This window comes from Puma concolor, chromosome C1 (genome assembly GCF_028749965.1).
Source record: "Puma concolor isolate L17-30 chromosome C1, mPumCon1.1.hap2, whole genome shotgun sequence".
In the NCBI taxonomy this organism is placed as follows: Eukaryota; Metazoa; Chordata; class Mammalia; order Carnivora; family Felidae; genus Puma; species Puma concolor.
Window position 1 is genome coordinate 13,478,044 of NC_141674.1, and position 24,177 is coordinate 13,502,220.

At 58.6% G+C, this 24,177-nt stretch overlaps 1 protein-coding gene across 3 annotated transcripts in view; it reads left to right on the forward strand.

Moving 5' to 3' along the window:
* The first annotated feature begins 338 nt into the window (after positions 1–338).
* The window catches only part of PAX7 (paired box 7), a 98,073-nt gene continuing 74,234 nt past the window's right edge, over positions 339–24,177 (forward strand). The window contains exons 1-4 of one of the 3 annotated variants that reach the window (XM_086715835.1): positions 339–537; positions 3,158–3,393; positions 3,986–4,115; positions 5,027–5,161. In XM_086715835.1, the coding sequence (XP_086571961.1) occupies positions 453–537; positions 3,158–3,393; positions 3,986–4,115; positions 5,027–5,161 (586 nt within the window). In that variant the 5' untranslated portion in view covers positions 339–452. The remainder of the gene's footprint in view (positions 538–3,157; positions 3,394–3,985; positions 4,116–5,026; positions 5,162–24,177) is intronic. The other 2 variants (XM_086715837.1, XM_086715836.1) reach the window with 2 other exon arrangements.

A 24,177-nucleotide genomic window follows, 5' to 3' on the forward strand; every position in this document is an offset into this window, starting at 1 on the left:
GGCCGCCCGTCCGAGGCCGGGCCCTGCCTCCGGCCGCGGCTCCCCCCTCCCTACCCCAGCCCCGCTCCGCCGCCGGCCTCGCCTCCCGGTTCCGCCCGGCGCATCCGCCCGCACAACTTCTGGCCGAGCAGAGCGGGCACAGGCGGACTTGGGGTTGGCGTGTTTGTTTGTTTGAACTTCCCTGTCGCCACCTTCCCCCCCCCCACTCCCGACCGCCCCCTCCACCAACCTCCGCCCCCCACCTCGCCCCCCTCCCCAGCTTCTGGACGCGAACGGCTGCAGCCGGGGGTGGGGGTGGGGGCAGGGAGCGCGTGCGGAGAGGGGAGGAGGGGGAAGAGGTTAAAAAAAGCGAAGTGGCAGAAGAAGGAAAGAAAGAGCGCGCAGCGGGGGTGAAGAGAGCGGACGGGCAGCGATTTTTGCCGACTCTGGACTCGTCCCCGGCGTGCGCAAGAATGGCGGCCCTTCCCGGCACCGTCCCCAGGATGATGCGGCCGGCGCCCGGGCAGAACTACCCGCGCACCGGCTTTCCTCTGGAAGGTAAGAGCGCCTCCGCGCCTCCGCCGGGAGCCCGGGGTCCGCGGAGACGCAGCCATCTCCAGGGGTGGCGGCGGCGCCAGCGGCAGCGGGGCGGGAGGAGGGGGGGCGCGCTCCCCGTCTCATCTGGGACGGAGTCCGGGCGCTGGACCCCGGAAGTTTCCGGGGCCGACACTTGTCCGTTTCTGCGTGGCTTTCGGTGGCCGGCGGCCCGGCCTCACAGGTCGCGCGGGCCCTGGCCTTCCTCCGCCGGGCGGAACCCGGGGCAGATTTCGGCCCCTAGGAAAAGCCAGCTCTTCGTGAATTTCAGCTCGTTCCACTATTTTCAGATACTTCCCTCCCCCCCCACCCCCTATAGTTTCTCGCAGCTCTCCTGCGTTCGCCCCTGCAAGCGCGTCCTACTCCTCGTCCGAATTGTTCCTTTTTGTTTGTTTGTTTTCCCCACTGCTGGGATGGTCTTCCAAAACCCCTTTTATTTCGAAATGCCGACAGCATGTGGATAGTGTGTGTGTGTCCAAACCAGGAAGGTTCTCCGCTTCTTCCAAAGCAACAGTCAGAAACTCCTGCTCTTGGGGTCTGGAAACAAACTAATGCGACATAATCGATAGCAACGATTTCCCCCGGCCCCACCCCCACAACTTTTCACTTGGGCTTCGGAACTCTGGAACACTCCTGGGAGGGGACCCCGGGACGGGGAAAGTGCGCGATTCTGTAATGCGTCCTCCCTAAAGAAATATCCAGCGCCGGGGCGAGCAGGGAAAGACGCACCGTGGACGGTTCCCGGCTCCAGAAAAGGGTGCGAGCGGGCTGCCGAGACCCTTTCCTGCGGGTTTTTTTGTTTTTTTGGTTTTTTTTTTTGGCTTGGTTTTGTGTTGTGTTGCTTCCTTTCTAAACGGATGGAAGGCCTTCAACCTGTCAACCGAGGGATCGCTGGGCTTCTGGGGGCAGGTAGCCACGGTGTCACACGGGACACCACTTTCATTTTTTAATTACTCTTCTGGTAATTGTATGAGCCCCCTTGTGCGCGAGGAAGGGGAAAGGAGGCGGGGAGGGGATGGACGGGCAGGCAGCCTGCGATCTGGGGAGGGAGGGGTCCCTCCGGCAGCGGGCCGGGCGCGGGTCCCTGCATTAGACAGAGGCGAAGAGAGTGGCTCCGTGATCAAGTGCGCGCGAGCAGCCACGCAGGCGGGAGAGCGCACAAGCCCGGGGATTTGCCGTAACACTCTCCTGTAGCGAATGCAAGTGAAACAGGCGGCCGAGGACGCGCAGCGGATTAGAACAATATTTGCCCAACATGACGGAGAATACTGAGGAGAGCCGAGCGCCGGTCGCTAAAGAGGCTCTTGAATATAAAGTTGGGCGCTCGAGAGCTCTCCAGTGCTAATGGCATATTCCGCCACGGAGACCGAGTGACTCTGACTTGGCGACGCACGATTTCTGATTAAATCCGAGGGTGGCTTCAGACTCCTACTTTTGCAAAGAGAGGTGGGGGGGGGGGACCGGGAGCGCGAGGAAGGAGGCGGTAGGAACAGCCGAGCCTCTTCTCGCCTCCTCCCTTCCAATTATACCGGCAGCTCCCTCCACTCGGGCGGCTGTGAAATCGTTCTAATCTGCCAGATCTCCGCAGCCGCCGAGTCCCCAAATTGGGGGGATCGAGGCCGGATTAGTGCACCGGGTGTCCCCCAACCTTCTGGGAGGAAATTGTGTACACTTTGCATTAAGGCTTCTGAGGAGCTCTCCCCTCCCCAGCATACAGCAGGGGCTGACCGCCGGGGATGTCTGTCTCCCAGGTTCCCAAAGTCACCCACACCCCAGGGGGGGGGGGACTCTGGCCCATCTGTGTACCAGCTTCTCAGAGCCTGCAGGGGACAGTTCATGGATTTCTGAAGCCAACTAGTATTTGATTTGGAAGCTTGGAGCATCTCCCCAGATCTCCCCAAAACGAAATTAGAGCTTTGAGAGGGGTTGGAAGCAAGGAGAGTCCCTCAAGGGACAGCCAGGTGACCCCAGAGGCAGGGACCAACGGCATCATGTCGCCAGTCCCTCGACTGTTCAGTTAGAAGTTGGACGACTCTGCCAGCCCAGGCCAGAGCAATAAACACTGGTAATTAACCAGCGCCTTCTGGCTCCCTCCAAAATGGATCAGTCTTGACCACCTAGGGCACGGAGCGGACCAGAGGGGCCACATCTCACCCGCTAGTGGCCTCTCTAAGAGGCAGGCAGACCTGTGGCCCATACTGCATCCCGGGGGGACATTGGTCCCAGAGACTCCAAGACTCCATCAGCCTCTTGGCTCTGTCCCCTCCCTCCCGTCCTCAGAAGCATCAGATCCCTCGTCCTCATTCCCCATGGTGTGACAGGAGCAGGGGCACGCGGCGTCTGGGGGACTGTAGCAGCCAGCCGTGACTCCCCCCTCCATCCTTGCAGGACCTTCTCTCAGCTTCATGACGGTTTTCGCCTGACCTCTGTACTGCCTGGGCTCCAAACGTGGGAGGGGGATTCAGGGATCCTCTGTCAGGGGTCTTGGGGCTCGAATGAGACCAGCCAGGGAGGTGTGCTCAGTGTCTCCTCCCCATCCTTACCCTGTGCCTCTCTCCTTCCCCATCTGCCCTCCCTTCTCCAGTGTCCACACCACTTGGCCAAGGCCGGGTCAATCAGCTTGGCGGGGTCTTCATCAACGGGCGACCCCTGCCTAACCACATCCGCCACAAGATAGTGGAGATGGCCCACCATGGCATCCGGCCCTGTGTCATCTCCCGCCAGCTGCGTGTCTCCCATGGCTGTGTCTCCAAGATTCTCTGCCGCTACCAGGAGACCGGGTCCATCCGGCCTGGGGCCATCGGAGGCAGCAAGCCCAGAGTGAGTGTCTTTGCTGCGAGCCGACAGTCGGCCTTCCCACGGTTGGGGGATCCTGGCCGTAGCCCCCTCTCAATGCCCTCCATCATCCAGTATCACTGGGGAGTCCGTACGCTTCCTGTGAAAGTTCAGGGGGAGAGTGTCCTCACCCCCGGATAGCTCCCTCCTTACTTGAATTTCTAGTGGATGGAGATAACTGAGGTTCCAGGTTGCCCAAGACTTGGGGGCCCATGAGTCATCCCTGGGCCGTCCCGATGTCTGCCCCATCCCCTATCATCATCCCAGGCCAGGGAAAAATCTCCCCTCTGTCTTGCCTGAAATAGTGAAAGGGAGATCCTAGGAGTCCTAATTAGCTTTTTATTTTATTACCTATCACTTCCCTGGGCCCTCAGTCAGCTGCCCTCCTGGGAACCAGGCTCAGGTTTTGTGAAGGGATAAGGCCAATCTCAGAAGGGGGCGGTGGTGGTGGTGGTGTTGGGGGGGGGGATGGGAACCAGAGCCACCAGCCTGGCCTGGGGCTCTTGGGAGGTTGATATTAAAAGTATCTCCCTCCCCCCACCCCATCTTTCCTGCTCTCCCACCTCCACCTCTGAAGCAGGTGGCGACTCCGGATGTGGAGAAAAAGATCGAGGAGTACAAGAGGGAAAACCCAGGCATGTTCAGCTGGGAGATCCGAGACCGGCTGCTGAAGGATGGGCACTGTGACCGCAGCACGGTGCCCTCAGGTGAGAAGGCAGCTGAGCCGGCGGAGTCCGGTTCAGGCTCAGGCTCGGGGTTCGGGGCTGGGGGTGGAAGGAAGAGGACAGGAGGTGCTGAATGACGCGGAGCTTGAAGGAAAGTTGGGGGGAGCAAGGGGGACAGGAGCGTGGAGAGAGTTGGGGCACAGGAGGGACTCAAAACCGAAAGGAAGATGAAGCGAGGGAAGAAGGAAGGAGAAGAAAGTTCAGAAAGAGAGAAGAGGAGGAGGAAGGAGAGAACGGAAGGAGGGTCGGAAGGGGCAAAAAGTTAATCCTGTAAGGCTGGGTGATAACAGGAGCTCCCTGGGCGCTTTCTGCGGGAAGTGGCCTAGAGAGATGGGTGTATCCTAGGAGGGTTGATCTCGGGTGGGCTTCCTGGACCCCTTTCCCCAAGTCACAGTTTCTGTTTCGTTAGTGCCACCAGCCAGCAATGGGCCCCAAATGTGGGGGCCTTCCAGCATCCTGCCCTGCGAGACAGAAAGCGGCCTGGGATGTCCGTGTGCAGGGGCACGTGTGCAGGGGCGGCCGGGCACGCAGGGCTGGGCCGCACACCTGAGTGTGGAGACCGCAGCACAGGGGCTGGAGGGCCTCCGGGAAGGCCCTGGGGGAGTGGGTGTGGGTGTGCGTGTATCTAGGGGATGCGCGGGTGTAGGGCACAAGTGTGTGCAAGGATGCATATAGGAAAGCCGCCGTGAGATGCCCCAGGTGGGTCAGCTTCCCTAGCGAGTGACTGTCCTTAGGTAGAGACGCTTAACCAGGGAGGGGGGCAGCGGGTGTGAATCTCATTGCCGCGTGTTGGGGGGGGGGGGGCTGCGCGGCTTTCTCCCAGGGGCCCAGGTCGCGCCGGGCTCCGCTGCCCCAACGACTTATACTCGCTCTTTTGCCTTTGAATTTCTGAGGTTTAGTGAGTTCGATTAGCCGCGTGCTCAGAATCAAGTTCGGGAAGAAAGAGGAGGAGGATGAAGCGGACAAGAAGGAGGAGGACGGCGAGAAGAAAGCCAAGCACAGCATCGACGGCATCCTGGGAGACAAAGGTAGGGAGCCTCCCCGGGGACGCCACGGCGGAGCCGCGCGTCCCCACCCGCCAGCGTGCGGGCCGGTGCTGCGCTTCCGCCGCCCAAGGCTGGCGACCGAACTTCAGCGGGAGGACTCGCAGCCTCCGGGGGTGGGGGCGGGGGGGGGGGGGCAGCCGGGAGCCCCCTCGAGGGTTGCCGAGAGCGCCCCCTCGGCGCGCCCGGGGCCAGGGCAGGGCGCGGAGCCGGGGCGCAGACGGACCCCGCCTCCCCGGGGAGCCGGCGGCAGGTTGGTGCACTGCGCGCCGCCGAGTGCGCGAGCCCCGCGCGCAGGGCCTCGCCGAGCCCTCCGGCGCGTGTGTCCTCCGGCGCTGGCGTTTTGGCGGCTGGTCCCGGCGTGGATCTATTATTTATAGGAAACTTGGGCAAGGGCGGGGGGGGGGGGCGAGGAAGGAGGAGCCGGCCCGCGGCTCCCTAAATGAATTTGTTAACCAGACCCGCACACGCTCTCTAAACGGTCCCTTGAAACCCTGCCTGACAGTTGACTGACCGCTGCAATCAATAAAAATTAGCGAGGCCCGCGTGGGCCGCCGCCGAACCCTCAGCCTCGCGTTGTCAGGGCGCGCGGACCGAGGCAGCGCCGAGTGCGTGCAGACGGGCGCACGAGGCAGGGGCCAAGTTCCCAGAGGCCCGGGGTGGGGAGGTCTCGGGCGAGGAGAAAGATTCGGACGCTCCTCGCACTCTCCCCACTTTTCAGCGCGGCTGGGCCTATGCCGGGAGTCTGAGCCTGGCGCCCGGCTTTTTCCCCCGGATCTGCTAGGGAAGGCATTTATCTTTCAAGCGCCTGCACGCCCCGGGAAAGGGGGGCGTGCTTTTGTTTATTGACCGGGGGTGCGGGGGAAGTTTCGGGAGAAGGGGAAGTCTTTCTCACTACCCCCTCCCCTCGGAGTTCTCTCTGAGACTGCGTCTTCCGTGGAGGCATGGAGGAGAGACAGAAAGACAAGAGCCAGAGCCGGGGAGGCTGGCTGGGGAGAAGAAGCAAGCCCCCCAGCAGGCATGCGGGGCCGGGGCAGGGGTGGGGACCTGCAGGCAGGCAGACAGCAAAGACAGTGCTCCTGTGAACCAGCAAAACAGTAGCTTTGTGGAAAGTGGGGAAGCGCCCCGAACCTGGGAACTTGGAAGGAGCACATTTGGCTGGAATGTCTTTGCAGAGGTTTCTCGAGGTACCTCCCTCCTTGCGTCCTGCGAACTCCCAGCCCGGGTCTCTCCCCAGTTTTCAGCAGGCTCTCCCAACCTTGAAGATGAACTTCAGAGACAAAGCCCGCTTCCAAAGACAACACCCAGGGAGGCCCAGCCCCCACTGGCCTGGTGGAGGGGGAAGGTGGGAGGGGGGGCAGGGGCAGCCCCTTTGAGAGCAGCCTAGAGCTGGGGAAGGGGCGGGCTATTGACATTCAGGGCCCCAAGTGGAGCCCAGTCCCGCCGGGGACAAAAGGGCGAGAGGGAAGAAAGGGAGGGAGCCGCGCCTGGCACCCCGCTGCGCCGGGCCTGTCGCACGGCCTCAGGTCTGCAGTGGGAAGGGGTCCTGTGCCGCCAAGGAGCGCCTCTGGCTTGGCCCAGGCGGCCCTGAGCCCTGCGACCCCCTGTGGGGGGACCCACTCCTTACTTCAGTTCGTGGCAGAAAGGGGCTTAGGGGCACTTCCTTTTTTTGTGGGGTGGGGCACATTGAACTTGAAGGGCTCTTTCCTGGTGCCTTACCACACGGCGGACGCCGTTTCTGGGAGGTACCGGGGGAGAGGCGGAAGGAGGTCTGGTTTTATTTGGAGAGACTTTAGGTGTGCGTGTGTGTGGCTGGGGTTTGTCCGGTTCGGTCTGTCCTGAGAAAGAAGGAAGGGAAGGGGATAGAAAGGGTGGGCTTTGGGGAGCCCTCCGCCTCCAGGGAGGTCCTGCGCTTCTGGTGTTGGTCAGGGCTTACGAAACCAGCTAACCGGCAGCTTCGCTGCAGAGAGGATTTCCCTGCAGCACAACCAGGAAGCTTCAGTTCCCCAGGGGTTTGCGGGGAGGAGGCAGAGAGCCCAGGAGCTGAGTCTGGAGAGGAGTTGCAGAAATGAAATGGCACCCGTGGGTCTGGTATCCAGAAAGCCCAGCAGTTTTCTGAGTGACAGTGGGCATGTTGGGCGCCGGGAGTGTGGGCTGGGTGGCTGTGTCAGCGCATGTGACTCTCCGTCTGGCTCTTTGCCCGTGGCCCTCTGGATCGTGGTGCCGTGGGGCTGCATTCTGTGCAACCGCGGTTCCGTGGGGCTGTGCAGGGTGGTCGTACGTGGGTGTGAATGGGCAGAGCGACCGTGGGGATGAGTGAGGGTTGCCTGTCCATCTGGTGACAAGTCACATCAGCCCCCTGAGTACCTGGGCAGGCATCCCAGGCGACCACCCCCCCCCCCCACAGTGGGAACCTCTCCTCTCCCTCCTGGACCCCGGCCATCAGCTTCACGGCCAAGTTAGAGGTGAAAAGACCCCTTAACCTCCACCCGAGCCGGCCAGGTGGGGAGAGGCAGAGACCCCTCAAAGCGCAGAGCAACGGGAGGGGTGCGCGCCCACGAACTTTGTTTTGGCTCCTTGCTCTTGGCGAACGCTTTCTCCGGGGGTTGCCCCTCTCGTGGTGGGGAGCCTTGGAAGAAGGGGTTTAAGAGCTCTCCTCTTTAAGCGCTAAAGAGAGATCCCTCCCTGAGTCCGTTTTTCCCTATCGTCCGCTTGGCATTTAATAATGTTAAGACTTATTAGAGCTGATAATGAAAACTGGGACTCCTGAATAGGAAACTGTGTTGGAGAGGGGTGTAATAGCTTCCAGGCATGGTAAGAAACTATTTATCCGCAATCAGTCCTCACTCTCAGAGTTTGAAGCACAAACGTTAAGTTGAAGGGTTTTAAAGCAGATTAAATTGAGCTTTTATTTCTGTGCACTTTCATCTCTGAACAGCTCACTCCTGCTCCCCTTGGGCTGATATTCATGAGGCTGTTCGTATTTTTTTTTTTTTTTTTGCTCTTATCCTTGTTAAGACCGAGTTATTAGGATTGTTGGTGGTGAGAATTTCAGACCGCTGCGGAGAGGGGCTCCGGCCACGCTCTGCTCACCTGGAGAGGGACATGGACAGTTCTTGCCCTCATCCACTTGGACCCTCTTCCCCTCAGCCCTGCTCCGAGGACCAGGGGAGAGACAGGCCGGAGACCCAAGTGGGAAAGGACTGGAGGAGGGACGGAGAAGAAAAAGATTTGCCTAGCCTGAACCCAGAGAGACTCTGCTGGGAAATTTGATAGGGGTTTGCAAAAAGTCGAGCCATCTCTCTGGGGGAACTAAGGGGGCCAGTGTAAAGAAATGGGGGGGGAGCAATATCGATAGTAATCAGCACCCCCAAACCTCATGCCTCTGACGTTGCACAAACGTAGGCTGAAACTGACCAGATCAGACGTGGGGCTCCATCTGGGCCTCTGGGGTACGGCGCCCAGAGAGGTCACGATTAATACGAAATAAGGAGGGAGAGGGGGGACTCACAAACTGAAAAGAAGAGGGTGCATTTTCCTCTGTGGGGGAGAGTGCCACGGTCACAGCCGGGCGGAGACTTGGCTGACTTCCCCGGGTCGGGAAGACCGTCCGAGGCGGGGGCCGAGGGGGCTGCTGTGTAAGGCAGATCTGTGTTTCTTTCCCTCTTTCCTCAATGCATTTTTAAAGCCGCGAACGTACAGGTGTGGAGTGGCAAATGACGGAGGAGGATCGGAAGGGACAGGAGAGCCCCGAAGTGTCGGTTTTAGACACTTGTAAAAGGAGGTGGGAAACAATTTAATTTGGCAGCGCGGATAGCTGCTAATGCGGTTTTCGGTCGTTCGCTACACTGGAGGAAGCTGTTTTGATTGTGTGTACAAAGACCTGCTAAATTTAATTAGGCTCCGGGGGAGCGCATGAATAGGGGAAGGGGGGGCTCGGCTCCGCTCAGCCCACACCGTTGTTTTTTTTTTTTTTTTTTCCTTTTTTCCCTTCCCCCGGCTTCACACCTGGAAGGGGCATTGTTTACCGCATAGGCGAGAGCGGCCGAGGCGAAGGGAGGAGGCGCGGAGGGAGCGGGGCCTTGGGAGCGGGAGAGCCGGGGAGGGGACGGAGATAGTCCATTTATCAAGAAACAATCTGCATTGATTTAAACCAACAAGTTCCCTCCTCTGTAAATGTGTGTTTAGAGAAAGGTAATTGACACTCTACCAAATCAAAGGATTACCCCGGGTTGGCAATCTAATCAAACAGAGTCCAGGCGGGATTTGAGGCTGTTCAGAGTGGGGATCAGCTTCGCATAATGGGGGCTCGGAGGAAGATGGGAGGGTGTCAGGCAATTCCCCGGCTTTAGGCTGAGCTCAGTGGTGAGACCAGAGGGAGAGAGGGAGGGGGGCGAGGCCTCCGCCGCGCCCGGGTGGTGGGGGGATGGGGTGAGCGGAGAGGGGGCGTGCGGGGCGGGGGTGGGGGAATATCCCGCAGGAGGGGGGCTCCCGGCGAGGGGCGAGCCCACACTGGGCTGACAAGACTCCCCCTTTCTTGCCTGCATTCCCCCCAACCGAAGCCGCGAGAGGGGAAGGAGGGAGCGGAGACTCACGGAGAACAACAATGAGATCTAACTATTACAAAGGCAAACACTGGCGCTCGCGCGCGCGCTCGCAGCCCCGGAACCCGCGGTAAATAAACAAAGTCGGCAAACTGTTTGCCAGATAAACTCGTGCCTAAATCGAGTGTGACGGGCAAGGAGAGTCGAGACAGAAGGAGATAAGGTTGGAGGGGGAATGAACGAGCATAATCTAATAGAAGACATTTAGCAAACAAACTTGAGACAAGAACAGGGGAGCGGAGGGTAATTATCCGCCCCAGAGAGCGAGGGAAGCCTTCGGAGGGCTGGGGGTGCGGGGGGGGGGGGGGGGGGGCCGGAGCCGCGGGGGTGGAGCGTGTTGGGGAGACGGGGAGGCGAGAGGCCTTTGGGACTTCACGGGGAACCGGGCCAGGGTCCCCAGGGCGCGCAGGGGAAGGCCTTTGGGTCTCCACGGGGAACCGGGCCAGGGTCCCCAGGGCGCGCAGGGGAAGGCCTTTGGGTCTCCACGGGGAACCGGGCCAGGGTCCCCAGGGCGCGCAGGGGAAGGCCTTTGAGTCTCCACGGGGAACCGGGCCAGGGTCCCCAGGGCGCGCAGGGGAAGGCCTTTGGGTCTCCACGGGGAACCGGGCCAGGGTCCCCAGGGCGCGCAGGGGAAGGCCTTTGGGACTCCACGGGGAACCGGGCCAGGGTCCCCAGGGCGCGCAGGGGAAGGGCTCGGCTCCCAGATTGAGGTTCCCGCGCGGCTCCAGCCTCCCGGACGCATTTCTACACGGGGTGGGGGTCCCCCGCCGCGGAGGCGTGCGGGTTTTATGTTCACCTCCGGGCACGCACCGCCACACACACCGGCTGTTTCGAGGCGTTTGTACCTAAAAGACTCGTGTGCGCGGCGCAGCCGTGAAAGGAATTAGATATTTACCAGTTTGAAATAAGCCTGGCTAAGAAGAAGAGAGAAGAGAGAGAGAGAGACATTGAAAAGACGAGGCTGGCTGGGGGAAGACTTCAAACGAATTCATCATTTGGAATGGTGGAGGGGAGATTTACCAGACAGTATTGGGAAGTTATTTAGATATTAATAACACATTTTCCTGAGGCGCGACCACGGCAGCCATCTGCGCGGCTCTTGGAGCTATTTGGCTGGGTGAAATATGGGCGTCTCAAATGTTGGGAAGAGATAACGCAATCAGGCTATAACCCTGGTCCTGAGACGGCATCGCAGCGTTAAACCCGGATTAACCTCCCCCCACCCCCGCCCGCCCCCTCCCCTTTCACAGCTTTCCAAATTTTTCACTGGAATTTACATGGAAGGATTTAAAAGCACATATAACAGTAGCCTTAAAGCAGTAAGGTGATTATTTGGGCTTTTTTTTTTTTTTTTAAAGAATGCCTTTCTGAAAATGATAGTTGTCACACATTACATTTTATGTAAATAATACGATATAAAAACATATATATTTTTTATACATAGAGAGAGAGTTGAGCAAAGGAGATCTCCTTCCAGGTTGCCTCTTGGAACTTTCTGTTTGTCATCATCAGCAACGTTGATGAGGCCTCGCTCCTAATGGGCACCTGAAGAAACATGAAATGTACAATCACCTAAAGCCAGAGTTCACACCACAGAAGGGGCACAGAAGTGCCTGGTGAGGAGAAGCCTTCCAACTGTTAAGAGCACAGAAGAGAAACCCCAAAGGGGAGATTCTCCAGGGGCTTTGGGGCCTTGAAGGCCATGACTAAGGGGGGGGGCACATTCCAGGAATTCCAGGAAAAATAGCTCGTCTCCTTCTCCCATCCCAGACTAATGAGGTAATTAGGAAACCCGGTTGGGGATGGGGATAAGAGGAGATTGGAAGGTGGGGATGCCCCCCTCGGTTTTTACTGTCCTAGGCCTTCCCTCTTCCCCCCCCCCCCCCCCCCCCCTTCTCCCAACTCTGGCTGAAAGAGGAAAAGGTGGAAATGGGGTCAGCGCTTTCTGACCCGCTCTGGAGCGATTGGCCCCGGCTGGGGTCGGGCAGGGGGAGGGAGGGAACTTGCCTTCCCAAATCGAATCAAGGCAGAACGGTGACCTAAGGGGGAAACGTCGCCATTAGTAGATAGATCTCTCCAAAACTTCAAACAAAGTGGGGTGGGGGTGGGGGGAAGGGAACGGTGAAGCTGGGTAGGCAGAGGCCAGGCGGGGAAGGGGTCCGCAGGCAGCTCAGGGGGGACCGGGAGCCTGCGAAGGGGAGGGGCCCGGAGGAGGAAGAGAAAGGGTCTAGGGCAGAGGGGAGGTGGGGGCCAAAGGAAGGGGTGTAGGAAAGGGGATATGATATGCCAGAGGGGGGTCGGCTGCACTTGGAACTTCAGCCCCCCGGGGAGAGGCAAGGCTTCGCGGCGCTGCAGCCTGGGGAGGGATGGGGGGGGTTGTGTGCGCCCCAAGCCGTGCTTCCATGAAGCCCCTAGGGCATCCCAAGGCGCCTGGGCGCGCCAGCCTGGCCCTCAGTTGGGCACCTCCAGGAGCCACAGAGCCCCGCAAGCTTGCTGCGGAAGGGTCCGCACGGTTTCTCCGAGACTGCGGGTCAGCTAAATGGTCCAAGATTCGGTCGCCCGGGCCCTGGCTGTGCGCTGGGGGCCTGCGCCCAGGTCGAGCCCAAGGGAGGGGTGAGCAGAGACCGGGGAGACACAGAGGCACAGAGGGGGTACGAGAGAGAGGCAGAGCGGAGGAGAACAGCAACAGGGGGAGGGGAAGAGAGAGGGAACGCTCGCGCTGGAAAACTGGAGCGAGAAAGACCGAGCGCGGGGAGTAGAGAACCTGCCCGGAACGCTGGAGGGCGCCGAGAAATGCGGAGGGGCCGCGGGAGGCGCGGAGCGGCAGGAAGGAAGACAAAGGGACGCCGAGTCCCCGAAAGGCTGGCCGGGGACGGGCGGGTCGGGAGAAGCCGCAGGCCCCCGAGGCAGCCCGCGGGAGAGCGCGGGCGGAGAGGGCGAGCGCGCGGAGCCGGGCGGCGGCGGGAGGCGGGCGAGCCGCTGTCGTCCTTTTGATCCTCCGCGGCTTCCCCTTATCAGAAGCGCTTTCGGTGACACTGGCACAAAGGCAGTTCATCATATTACAGCGCGGCCCGGCGGCTCGCTGCGATCCCGCCGCTTAATTAGAGGCGAGCGAGTCGGGGCCGGCGGAGCGGGAGGGAGGCCGAGCCCGAGGCGGGGGCCTGGGCGCCGCGCTCCGACCCGGGGCGCTGAGCAGGGGCCGGCCCGAGAGCCTGGTCCAGCCGGGACAGGGAGCAAGGGCGGGGGGTGGGGGTGGGGCCCTCATTCGGAGCGCTGCTCCTTAAACGGGCCTGTCGGGGTTTCACAGCCAGGAGAGTGAGGCTCCCCGCCTTCGGGATGTTCGCAGCCGCCCCTTCTAAGTTCTTGGCTTTGGGGAAGAAATGGCGTAGGCCGGCATCCCCACTCCCTGGCTTCCCACGCCGCAGACTGGAGGGTGACGTTACAAGGCTGGAGAGCTGAAGTCTTCATGCTGCTCTGGGCCCAGTTCACACCCACAGGTTACCAGCGGCCGGAGGGTCAGATTACCCCCTCCTGCGCTTGCCCTGTCCCCAAACGATCCCAGCTGCGCCAGGCAGGAGGAATCAGGGGGGGCAGGGGGCATCGTGGTGGGCCTGGGAAGGAAGGGTGCCAGTGTCGGTCCTGTCCCCAACTCACTAGAGTGTAATCTTGGACAACTTGCTCAGTGTCTCTGGCTCTCGGTCTCCTCCTATGAAAGCCAGAGCCCTGGACTAAGTCAAAGATTCTTGTCCTCCTTGGGGGGACCTTAGACCCCTTTGGGAATTGGATAACACCCAACAAACTGGCCAACCACACAAGTTCGTACAGACAGAATTTCGGGGAGCGTATAAAGGGGTCTCTGGGCCTCTGGAGGCCATGCCCCATTGGGAACTTCACACAGGCAGGTTTCCTGGTGACTCCAATATTCTCGAGGGAGTGTCTCTCCAGACACTCCTGGATGAGAGAGCCCGGGATGAGGATCTGGAATTGGAGGAGGGGTGTTGGGGCTGGAAGCCTACCCTCTATCTGGCCCTTGCTGCTGCCACCCCTTTCCAAAGCATGCAGCAGTATCCACCCAGTCACCCCCATTTGGTTGTTGGAAGGGTCCTTTCTGAGGTTGAAATAAGCACAAATGTGGTGTTCCCCTTTTTTGTCAAAGAAAGAGGGAGGGAGGGAGGGAGGGAGAGAGAGAGAGGAAGGAAGGAAGGAAGGGGGGAAGGGAAGGGAAAGAGGGAAGGAAAAGAAAAGAAAGGAGAAGAGAGAAAGGGAGGAAGGAAGAAAAGAAATAAAGAAAGAAAAGAAAAGAAAGAATTGTTTCAGAGGGTGAATTTCTTCAATCTGTAAAATTTTGTTGAGCACCTACTATGCATTGTGCCAGGCATTGTGATAAGTGCCCAGGAGCACCTGAGACACCAAGAAGGTCTCTGCCTTCAGAGACTTTTGAGCCAGGTGGTTGAGACAGAAAATGAACAAGCCTACGATGAAGAGATGTGCCCCAGCGCCTGTTTGTGTGCATGTTTACCTGGATCTCTGAGTGTGCCTCGCCCCCTTGCCAGGCTGCCTGTGTGTTTTGGTGTTTGTGAGTGTTGTCTGTATGTCTGTGTGCGCGTGACCGCACGCAACAACAGGATGTGTTTGGGGCCCGGGCTGGATTTGGCAGGCAGCCCCCAACCTGACTTGGGGGGTCACAGGCCTGGAAGACAGGGCACAGGAAGCGCCCAGGGTTCCAGCTAAGAGGAGGAGGGAGGGGCGGCCTGGGGCCTGAGCTCCCAAGCGCCTTCCCTGTGCTCTTTGCCACTGAAAAAAAAAAGATCAAACAGCCCCTAGGACAGGACAGAAAAAGGCGTGGGGCGTCCTCCGGAGAAGCAGCTTGGAAAACTCCAGCCTGAACTTTCCTGGGGTCTTTTCACGGGACCCAGACCCAGCGGGGCCCCAGTGGAATGGGCCTTTCTGCAGGATCCTCCCCCGGTCCCCAGCCTCTGTGGGGAAACAGGTGGAGAGGGTCCACTCTTGGATGTGGGTTCAAATTACAGTTGTGGGTCTGTAGGTGCCTGGGGAAAGTGGAGAGAAGGTAACATTTGGGGAAGTTTCGTGGGATGTCCTGTGTTGCGTATACTTTTGCGCAGAGATTGTGCGTCTGGAATCAAGCGCGCTCCAGTTCTCTGGAAACTTGTCCTGCGGTCTGCATCAGGTTTATCTGGGCTGCACAAAAATCAGGCTCAGAGTTCATCTCCAGAGCATCAACTTTGGGGTTGGTAGAGGTCAGGGGGAGTTCTAAGGAACCTTCTGGAACTCTGTCATTCCCAGCGCAAGCCTGCAGAAGGCCTCCTGTCTCCTGCAGTCTCTTGTAACCACAGAACCAACCCCAACTGCTGGTCCAGCGGCAGAAGGAGGAACCCAGGACTTTCAGGACTGATTTTGTACTAATCCCCTCCCCACCCCCACCCCCGTTCCTCCTCTTTGCAAGTTTTTCTCCACACCTGGTCTTCTGGGTCTTGGATTCACTCTCGGGAGAATGAGAAGTCCGATAGAAAAAAAGAAATTCCAGTGTGTGTGTGTGTGTGTGTGTGTGTGTGTGTGTGTGTGTATGTGTGTGCCCCCGCGAGAAAAAGCTAGGAGATGCCCGTCTGCTTTCTTCTACTGCTTTTTGCCCCCTCCATTCTCTCCTTCTATTATGGTCCCTCCAGCCGCCTGCAAATGCCGCCCCTCCCATCTTGGGTGATGGGGAAGGTTCTGAATTATTGCGCTGGCATTTTTAGGGTTTACTGGAGGTGCTGGGAGTGAACCCTAAGCGAAGAGGCTCTGGAACCTCCTTTCCTCCCTTGAGGGTTGGACGGTTTCTGGATTGGGACTTTCCCTTCCATAGCTGGTGCAGCTGACACCACGGAGGTGTAGCTGGTGCCCTCAGGGCTGAGCGCCGCAGGGGCGATTACCCCCCTAATTGCACCCTTGCGTCTCCCTGCCAAACACACACACACACACACACACACACACACACACACACACACACCCTTCTCCCCTCCTGGCTGGTGGTAGGTTTGAATGCTGGTAGCTCTTCTGTTGCGGAGCCCTGCCTCAGTGACTTGCAGTGGCCAGCCTCAGTTTCCCCATCCGATTAGTGGGCTTGTCAGCCCCTCTCCACCTCCTGGGGCAGGAGGAAATAAGGGCCGGGAAAGCGCCTCAGAAACTGGTCAGCGGGTCCGAGGAGGGGGAGGGGCAGGCTCCAGGGGTTTCTCCTTCCCCGGGCTGACCGCCGGCCCCCCCCCCCCCACTCGGCGCAGTCCCCGCTCGCGCCTCAATGGCCACTTTAGAAATACAAACAACTTTAGAAATAAAGTAACCAAACCCCCGAAAGGGGCTTTGAAGGGGCGAATGCCTGGTGGCGCTTTACTATGGTGTGGGCCGAGGCCCCGGCCTAATCCCGCTTTCATTTTCACCGACGGCCGCGGGGGAAGCGCTCCGGGCCTCCCGGCCCCTCAGGAGGCTGATTAGGCCACAAAGAGCCCCCATTATCCCGAGAAGAAAACCGGGGGCGGCGCGGGGCGGGGGGAGCTGGGGGAGCGGGCTGCCCGCGCCCGGGCTATTGACTTAGTGGATGAAGTCAAGAGCGGGCACGCTGGGAGCCCTGGGGGGGAGGGGGGGAAGGGGGAGGGGGGAGGGGAGCGAGGGGATCGGCCGCGCCGGGGAAGGGGCGGGGAGACGGAACAAAACAGGACGCACAAAACCCCACAACAAAAACTAAGCTTCGGGCGAGGGAAGCTGGCGGTGGAGGGCTTGGTCCCTGGGCTTCTGCTGGGTCAGCTGCCCCGGGCGGCGACCCACGGAGCGGGGTGCGGGGCAAAGGAGTTAAGGCCCGTCTGCGAGGCGGTCGGTGGCTTTCTTGGGAGGGGATGCTGGCGGAGAGGAGAAAGTTCCCCCGGCGAGGCTGGTGTGTCTGGCGCTAAGGGCTGCGGTGGCTTGGGCTCCAGGCTCTGGCTCGCAGCCCTTCCCTTCCTCCATGAACCTGGGGAGCTGGGTCCAGAGGTCTCCAAAAGTCGTCCCCTGCTGTGGCCACCTGTGGTTCTGTGATCAGGGACATCTGGTGGGCAGAGGCCACTCCTGAGATGCTCTAGGAAAGGTGCCTGAGCTGGGGCCTCAGCGAGGAGGGGGATGAAGGACAAAGAAAAGCCCCGTCCCCTGACCGAAAGATCTGGGTAACTTTGAGTGAGGTGCCCCTGGAGCCTCAGAGTCCCCATCTGCAAAACTGTCCCATGGATGTCAACTGCAGAAGAGTCGGTGATATAATTATAGAAACTGCAGGGCAGATTAGGAGACCAGATAAACAGAACTCTCCAGTCCCTTCCACCTCCTCCTGTCCTCCAAGGCCACTCCCCTATGACTTGAGAAAGAATAGGGACTGTAAATCTGTAAGTGATCACCGCGTTTGACCGGGCTGGGTTCGGGGCAGGTGCTGAGCCATGTGCAAATGAGTGGCATCCTCCCTGATCTAGAAGAAATAAGTGGGGCTTGGAGGCAGCTCATTCAACAGAAGGCGGGGGATGGGGGGTGAAGGAGGCAGAAACAAACAAACGGGGACCTCCCAGCTTTGGTGGGCAGGGTTGGGAGAGTCAAGGTGAGCCCTATTTGGTGACTGAAGGAGATAGTAGAAACATCCTCCTGGCGTAGAGGAAGCAGGTGAGGGTATATGACACAGTCCCCCAATCACACCTTCTCCCCTGGAATAGCTGCCCCCCCCCCCAGTTCTCTTGAAATAGGGGAGGTCTGTACACTGACTCGAGTGACTTGGAAGTGACCTGAAGGCATCTAGACTCTTCATCCATTCATCACGACAGTCTGACGGTGTTAAGCCTTACTTCCTGTGGGCTGGGCTGGGGGGGGGGTTATACCCGCCCCCCCCAGCCCAGCCCAGGTGGTGGGGCTTCTCCAGGCTGAGCTAAGAAGCTGGGATTTGTTCCAAGAGCAGTGGGGAGCCAAGGAAGGGACTTCAGCAGGGAGTGCTGAGCCTGTGGCTGGCTCCCAGGACAATGACAGGGACCGGGCTGGGATCCCAAAGGGTGAGCCGGAGTTGAACAGGCCTTAGAGCTCATCTGGTCATTTTCTAGATGGAAAAGCTGAGGTCCAGAGAGCTTGGCATGAGTTGAGGCCAAAGGAGGGGAAGGGAACACTTGTTTTCTGGCAGCTTCACCCGCAGAACAGCCAAAGAAGCGGGTTGAAGTCTTGCTTCCAGGAAGGCCAGGGGTGAGGGCCTGGGGAATCTGGCCCTTTTCCATCCCTGCAGTTCGTCACCCTTTGTGTTTATTTTTTATTTACTTTTATTATTTTTTTAATTTTTGAGACAGGGAGAGACAGAGCACGAACGGGGGAGGGTCAGAGAAAGAGGGAGACACAGAATCTGAAACAGGCTCCAGGCGCTGAGCTGTCAGCACAGAGCCCGATGCGGGGCTCAAACTCACGAACCGCGAGATCATGACCTGAGCCGAAGTCGGACGCTTAACCGACTGAGCCACCCAGGCGCCCCTACGCTTTGTGTTTAATGTGTGATACTGTTTTTTTTTTTTTAAGCTCCATTTCACAGAGGGGGACACTGAGGCTCCGAGAGATTAGCTCAAGGAAGGAGGGAAAGGAAGACCGTTCTCCTAGTACGGTCTATAGGACCTTGAGACCGTTACCCCCAGACGCCTGAAGGGCACAAGTCTGGCTACTCTTGTCCCATTGGGATAATTGCAAGCCCCCAGCCCCTCCCTTCCATTCTTCAGGAGCCCGGCCCAGGGGAGGCTGGCCCAGGGGAGACTATGGCTCCAGCCAGTACCCCCCACTACCACCCACAGTCCCAGCACCCATGAGCACCTACTGGGATCTTGAGACTTGACAGATGTCACAGACTTGGCCATCTTCCTTGGGAAGAGTCCCTTGAGTAGCAAGGACAAATAAATGACTTGGAGAAAGACAGAAAGTAACTGCAATATGGCGGCTGGGGTTGGAACTCAGGTCCCATGTGAATGGCCCCCACGGACAGGCCTGGGCTTTGGCACTAACTGCCCCGTAACCCTGAAGGAGCCACTTAATTTCTCTGGTCCTTCCCCCTTTGTCTGAACAATGGCAAGGCAGGATCAGCCTAGTGGTTTTCAAAGTGAGTTCCGTGGAGACTTGGGGTTCCTAGCAAGAGCTTCAGGGGTGATATGGCCGGCGGGGACCCTTTGAGCTCTGATACTCTGAGCACATAGGCACTGGAGGGGAGGAAGTAAAAAACCAATGTGTTCCTCATTGAAGGAGGAAACTCTGATGAGGCAGGGCTTTGTCCCAGGGCGGGGAGCCGGGGGGCCTACCTCCAATGGAGGCTACTCTGGAGGAGGGGGAGGGCGAGAGAAGCTGTGTTTACGCCTGGAATCAGAGCCCGGGGCTGTGGTTATTGGTCTTCAGAGATAAGCTGATATTGCTTATCTGGTGACAAATGATTTCACTCCTCTTCTATTCCCTTGATTAGGGAACTTTCTCTCCTGGCCGGGAGGTCTCTTTGGGAGAACAGGCATGGCCGGTCTCCAGACACTGGGGTCTACCTTTTGAGTGCTTGCCCAGCTTGCTGTGTGACGGGGGGGGGGGGGGGGGGGGGGGGGGGCAGTTACCCTCTCTGTGCTTCACTGGGGAGGGGTACCCGTGGCGGGGCCAGACTGCAGTGCCGTCCTGGCGTGGCCCTGGAGGGAGGATTCAGTGCAGAGTGTGGGAGACGGAAAGATCCGATGAGGCAGGAAGGCGGAGGGCTGTGTGGCAGAGCCCCCCAGGGGCTTTTGCAAAGTGTGCACACAGGGGCACTTCCTTGGTTTGGGACATCCGAGGGGCGTGGCTTTTTGGGTAAGGGGCTCTGGTCAGTCTGCTGGCCACCCCAGTTGAGAGTCACTGGTCTGCTGCCGCACTGTGTTTTATAGATGGAGAAACTGAGGCCCAGGGAGGGGAAGACGCTTGTTCCTTGTTGCACAGCAAATCAGGAAAGAGTCAGAACAGGGACCCCGATCTCCAGACTTTCAAACCAGGCACCATGAATGGAACATTCATCCAAAGCCGCTGGGTCCCTCACTTTTTATTACTGTCACCTGCCCCTGCTGAGGGTCTTGATCAGTAAGGGCAGCAGGCTAGGAAGAAGGGGACTGTCAGGACGAGCCCCCTGCCTGTCCTGCTGTGCCGCCCTCCTGCCCACACCTCGAGCATGAGCGTGGCCTCCCAGACCCCCCCCTTCATCTCAGCCCCCCCTACCCCGCGGGTCCCCTGGATGAGCTGCTCACATCTCTGAGCCTTGGTCTTCTCACCCGTCCGGTGGGGCTAGAAACCACAACAGGGGCGCAGGTCGAAACACAGAAAACGTGGCCGGCACATAGGGAGTGTGTGTTCACAATGCGGTGGAAAACCTGAAAGCGATTCGTGCAGGACAGATGACCCGTGGAGATTTCTCAGATAAGAATTTCCCAAGTCAAATGCAGGTTGTTTTATGGGGAGGGGAAGGCTCTAAAATACATGTGCGTATTTTTTCATAAAGATTTATTACAAAAGTAGCATGTGCTTGCCCAAGTTCAAATTATAGAAAAAGCAGATACAATTAAGACGGAGAATCCTTTTCCTCCTCTGGAGATGGTCTTGTTGAGTTTGGGGGTATAGCTGTCGGGATTTATGTCTCTACATCTGTATCTGTATCTATGCCTCCGTCCTTCCATCTAGACCTAGATATATATAGTTAAAATGGCATCGTAGCAACTTAAGCTGGGGACTGTTAGAGGCTTTGGAGGTGAGCGTGAGACCCTAGAATTGAATCCCGGTTGTGGGTACGTGTACGTTTCCCCAGTGAGGGATCCTTCGTTTTCCTGGGTCTCTAGGGCTCGGGGTCCCCAAAAGGTTAAGCATCTTGAGGTAGGAGATTTGCAGGTGTCTGTCCTCTTTAAGGAGGGGCAGCAGAAGTCCCCCCCCCACCGCTCCCCTTGGCCCCCTCAGTGCCTCTCACCTCCTCCTTCCTCTTGTGCACCTGCCCTGGCTTCCGGCCTCCTCTGCTTCAAAGCAGAGCTCCAGGCAGGCTAGGCTTTACCTGCCTCATCTCTGAAACGGGAAGTGGCATTTCAGGCACTTAATTAGACCCAGGACAAGAATAGAGGCTGGCTGTCTGGTCAGGCCAGAGGGGATTGTTGGGGGGGATTAACACCCAGGTAAACCCATCAAGGCTCACCGGGCCCCTTGGCAGGAGGCAGCAAGGGAATCCCGCCCGCAGTGGAAAGGCTGGGCCAGCAGCTGGGAATCACATTCCCAAGGGAGGCAACAGACAGAGCGTGTGTGTGTGTGTGTGTGTGTGTGTGTGTGCGCGCGCGCGCGCGCGCGCGCGCAGGGAGGGCAGGGAGTGGGAGGAGACAGGAGGCCCCCTCCACCATCCTCCCCCCCCCACCCCTAGTGCCCCGGGAAGGTGGAGATACAACACCGTTTATTCCCACAGCAGCAATGTGCCCACTACGTGCCAGGCACCAGGCGCTGTTCTAGGGGCTGGAAGTACAGCCTCGAGATGCACGAGGTCCTGGAGCTTTCGCCCTGGGGGCAGGGAGGCAATGAACAGGTCCACGAACGGGGAAGACTTTGGGAAGGTGGACAAGGACTCGGAGAATATAAAGCAGAGCAGTAGGAAGTGGCTGCCTGGGGAGGTGATGGGTGATCATGGAGCCCCTCCCCAGGGAGGTGATATTTGATGGGAGACCTGGGGGGCTGGAAAGCAACAGCCGTTTATTGAACATCTACTACTTAGGAGAATAGCCCGTCGGCCGGCCGCTGACTGTGTGCCACGCCCTGGGTTAAGCACCTTTGTGCATTCGTGATATCCTGCCAAGAGTACCTTAAGGAAGGGCTTATTTATTAAGATGCCCATTTATAGACAGAAGGAGGTGCCTAGGCTCCGTGAGCCCAGACGGGCAGGTGCATCTCACTGGTAGCCTGTGCTCTCAACCTGCTCACCTCCTGCTACTATAGGTCAGGAGCCCGGCCAGGCGCTCTGTTCCCCTCCTGTCACTACCTGCCTCAACCCCAGCCCTGCCCCACAGGGACCTAGTATCCCAATTTTGCTGATGAAAGTAAGAATTCAGAGAGGTTTGCCCAGTTCCCTAGGGTTCGGCAGGTGGCAGAACCAGGCCCTGAATTCGGGTGCCACAAACGCTTTCTGTTGTCACACCCCAGCTTCTTGGCAGGCATCTGACCTTGGGCTGCCCTCCACTAATTCACAGCATGCTGTGTCCCTGGGAAGTGGCTTCCCTATCTCTGGAGCAGAGGGCTTGTCATTAACAGAAGATTCAGCAGGAGGGCTTGCTGACGCGTTTTCGCTCGCGAGGGCCCTGCCCACATACATGACTTGTGTTTGGGATTCTGAACTGAGAAATCCCAGTTGGCCTTGGGGGTGAGTGTGTCGGAAGGTAAACGCTGGGACTCTGTTGAGGGAGTGTTCTTGCCTGTGTGTGTATTTTGTTGTTTACTGTGTATGCACGGCTGCTGGTGGGCACTATTTTAGGAGTCGGGAAGGAAGAGAGTGGGTCTTGGATAGATGGGGTTGGGGGGGGGGGCTTTGTCTTCATTTGATGGCGTGTGTGGGTAGGTCCTTGTGACTTGAAGTGTGATGGCTGGGGGTGAACGTGTTCAGGGGTGTGTGGTTTGCGTCGATACGGGTGTGCCTCTGTCGGTGCTGTGCGGCGGAATGTCCCCGGGGCTGTCACTGGAGACTAAGGAATCCGTGTTCTCGTGGGGCTGTGTCGGTTCCACCAGGAACAGGTGCAGGTCAGTGTGTTTTCAATGCATCTGCCCCCATTTTGCAGATGGGAAACTGAGGCTTGGGGAAGGCAGAAGTCGCCAGCCAGTAAGTGTCTGAGCCAGGAAGGGACACCAGGACTGCCTTCTCAGTCCAGCCTTTTTCCACTGCTCCCCAGGAAAGGTTTAAGTGGCAGACAAAAAGGTTTAAATGCCAGGGTGAGCCAGGCGGACGCATGGGTAGTCACACGCACATCTCCCTCCTCCTTCTGGTGTCTCTCAGCCTCTGCCTGTTCCCCGGGCCCCCAGCCCAGCCCTGTCGCATGCGGGCCTTTCTTTCCTGGGATTGCAAATACGTCAAAGATTAACACTGCAGCTGGCTGCAGCCTTGAACAATGGCGAGAGCTAGGAAGTGAAGAAATAGCCGGAGAGGCACGACAGCCCTGTCCAGAGGGGCGGCTCACAGGGTCTGCCCACTTGACTTGGAGTGACCCCTCGCCCCACCCCAGCCCCGTGCGCCCAGCTGCAAAGGGAAAACAGAGTCGGTAAAGAAATTCTTCCTGGAAAGATCACTTCTTACAGGTCCATCACCTTGGACCAGAGGTAGGGGAAACTTAAAGAAGGAGAGGGGTGCCCGATCCCAGGGGGAAATAGCCAATAAACAATTACACGTGTGTGTGCGTGAGAGAGAGCGAGGGAGCTGGAGGGGGTGCAGCTGGAATCCTACTCGGACGCCGTGACCCAGCCTGAGGTGCGTCGCCTCCGACTCTGTTCTCCTGAACGGATGACACGACATGACCAAATAAGTAAAACCAACGCACGGGGACGCGGTGTCTTTTTCTTTCCCGAGTCTCCACTCACCCACTTCCTCCTGGTGAGTGGCAAGGCGCCTGAGAATGTCACTGGCTTCTCCGGGCTAGCGGAGGGGGGAAAACACCAGCCAACATGGGGGGGGGCTCATTTGCAAGGCTGTGATCATTAGAGATGAAGAGATCGTGCTCACTTTCAGCTGGGAGGCAGCTCTGGAAAGCCACCTCAGGATTGTGGAGGACTTACCGTGGGAGGAGCACGTCCCCCGTAAGCCCCACAGTCACAGATCTTGCTAATCCCATTTTACAGATGAGGGAACTGAGGCTCAGGGTTCCCAAGGTCGGGACTGGAGAAAGAGGCAGAAGGAGTTTGAACCAGGCCCCTCCTGCTTTGGGTCCAGGACTCATGTCAGCCCCCGGGTGGCTCAGGAGGGGCCAGTCAAGGTGAGAACTAATCTAGCTTTGCAGGTGCCTACCGTGCCAAAGCGACATCAGCTCCTAGGCCAGAAGCGCATAGGTATCCCTTTAGCTTTGGCATAACTTCTATGATTTAATTTTCATTCCGCTATTTTGTCGGGAGCTGGTCGGGTGTGTGCAAACTCCCCCGTAGTTCATCTCTCTGCAAAAACCAAATACTGTGTTAAACAAAGACGACGTACTCCCTTCCTGTGGCCAGAAGCTGGTCTCCCTGGATTCCGGTTTCCACGGTTAGAGGCAAGGGCTGCGGCCGGTCCCAGCCCAAGCCTGGGAAGCTTAGAAATGCAGGTGGCGCATCCCCTCCGCAGATGAAGCCACTTAATTACCACGCAATCAATATGCAAACAAGTGCCAAACT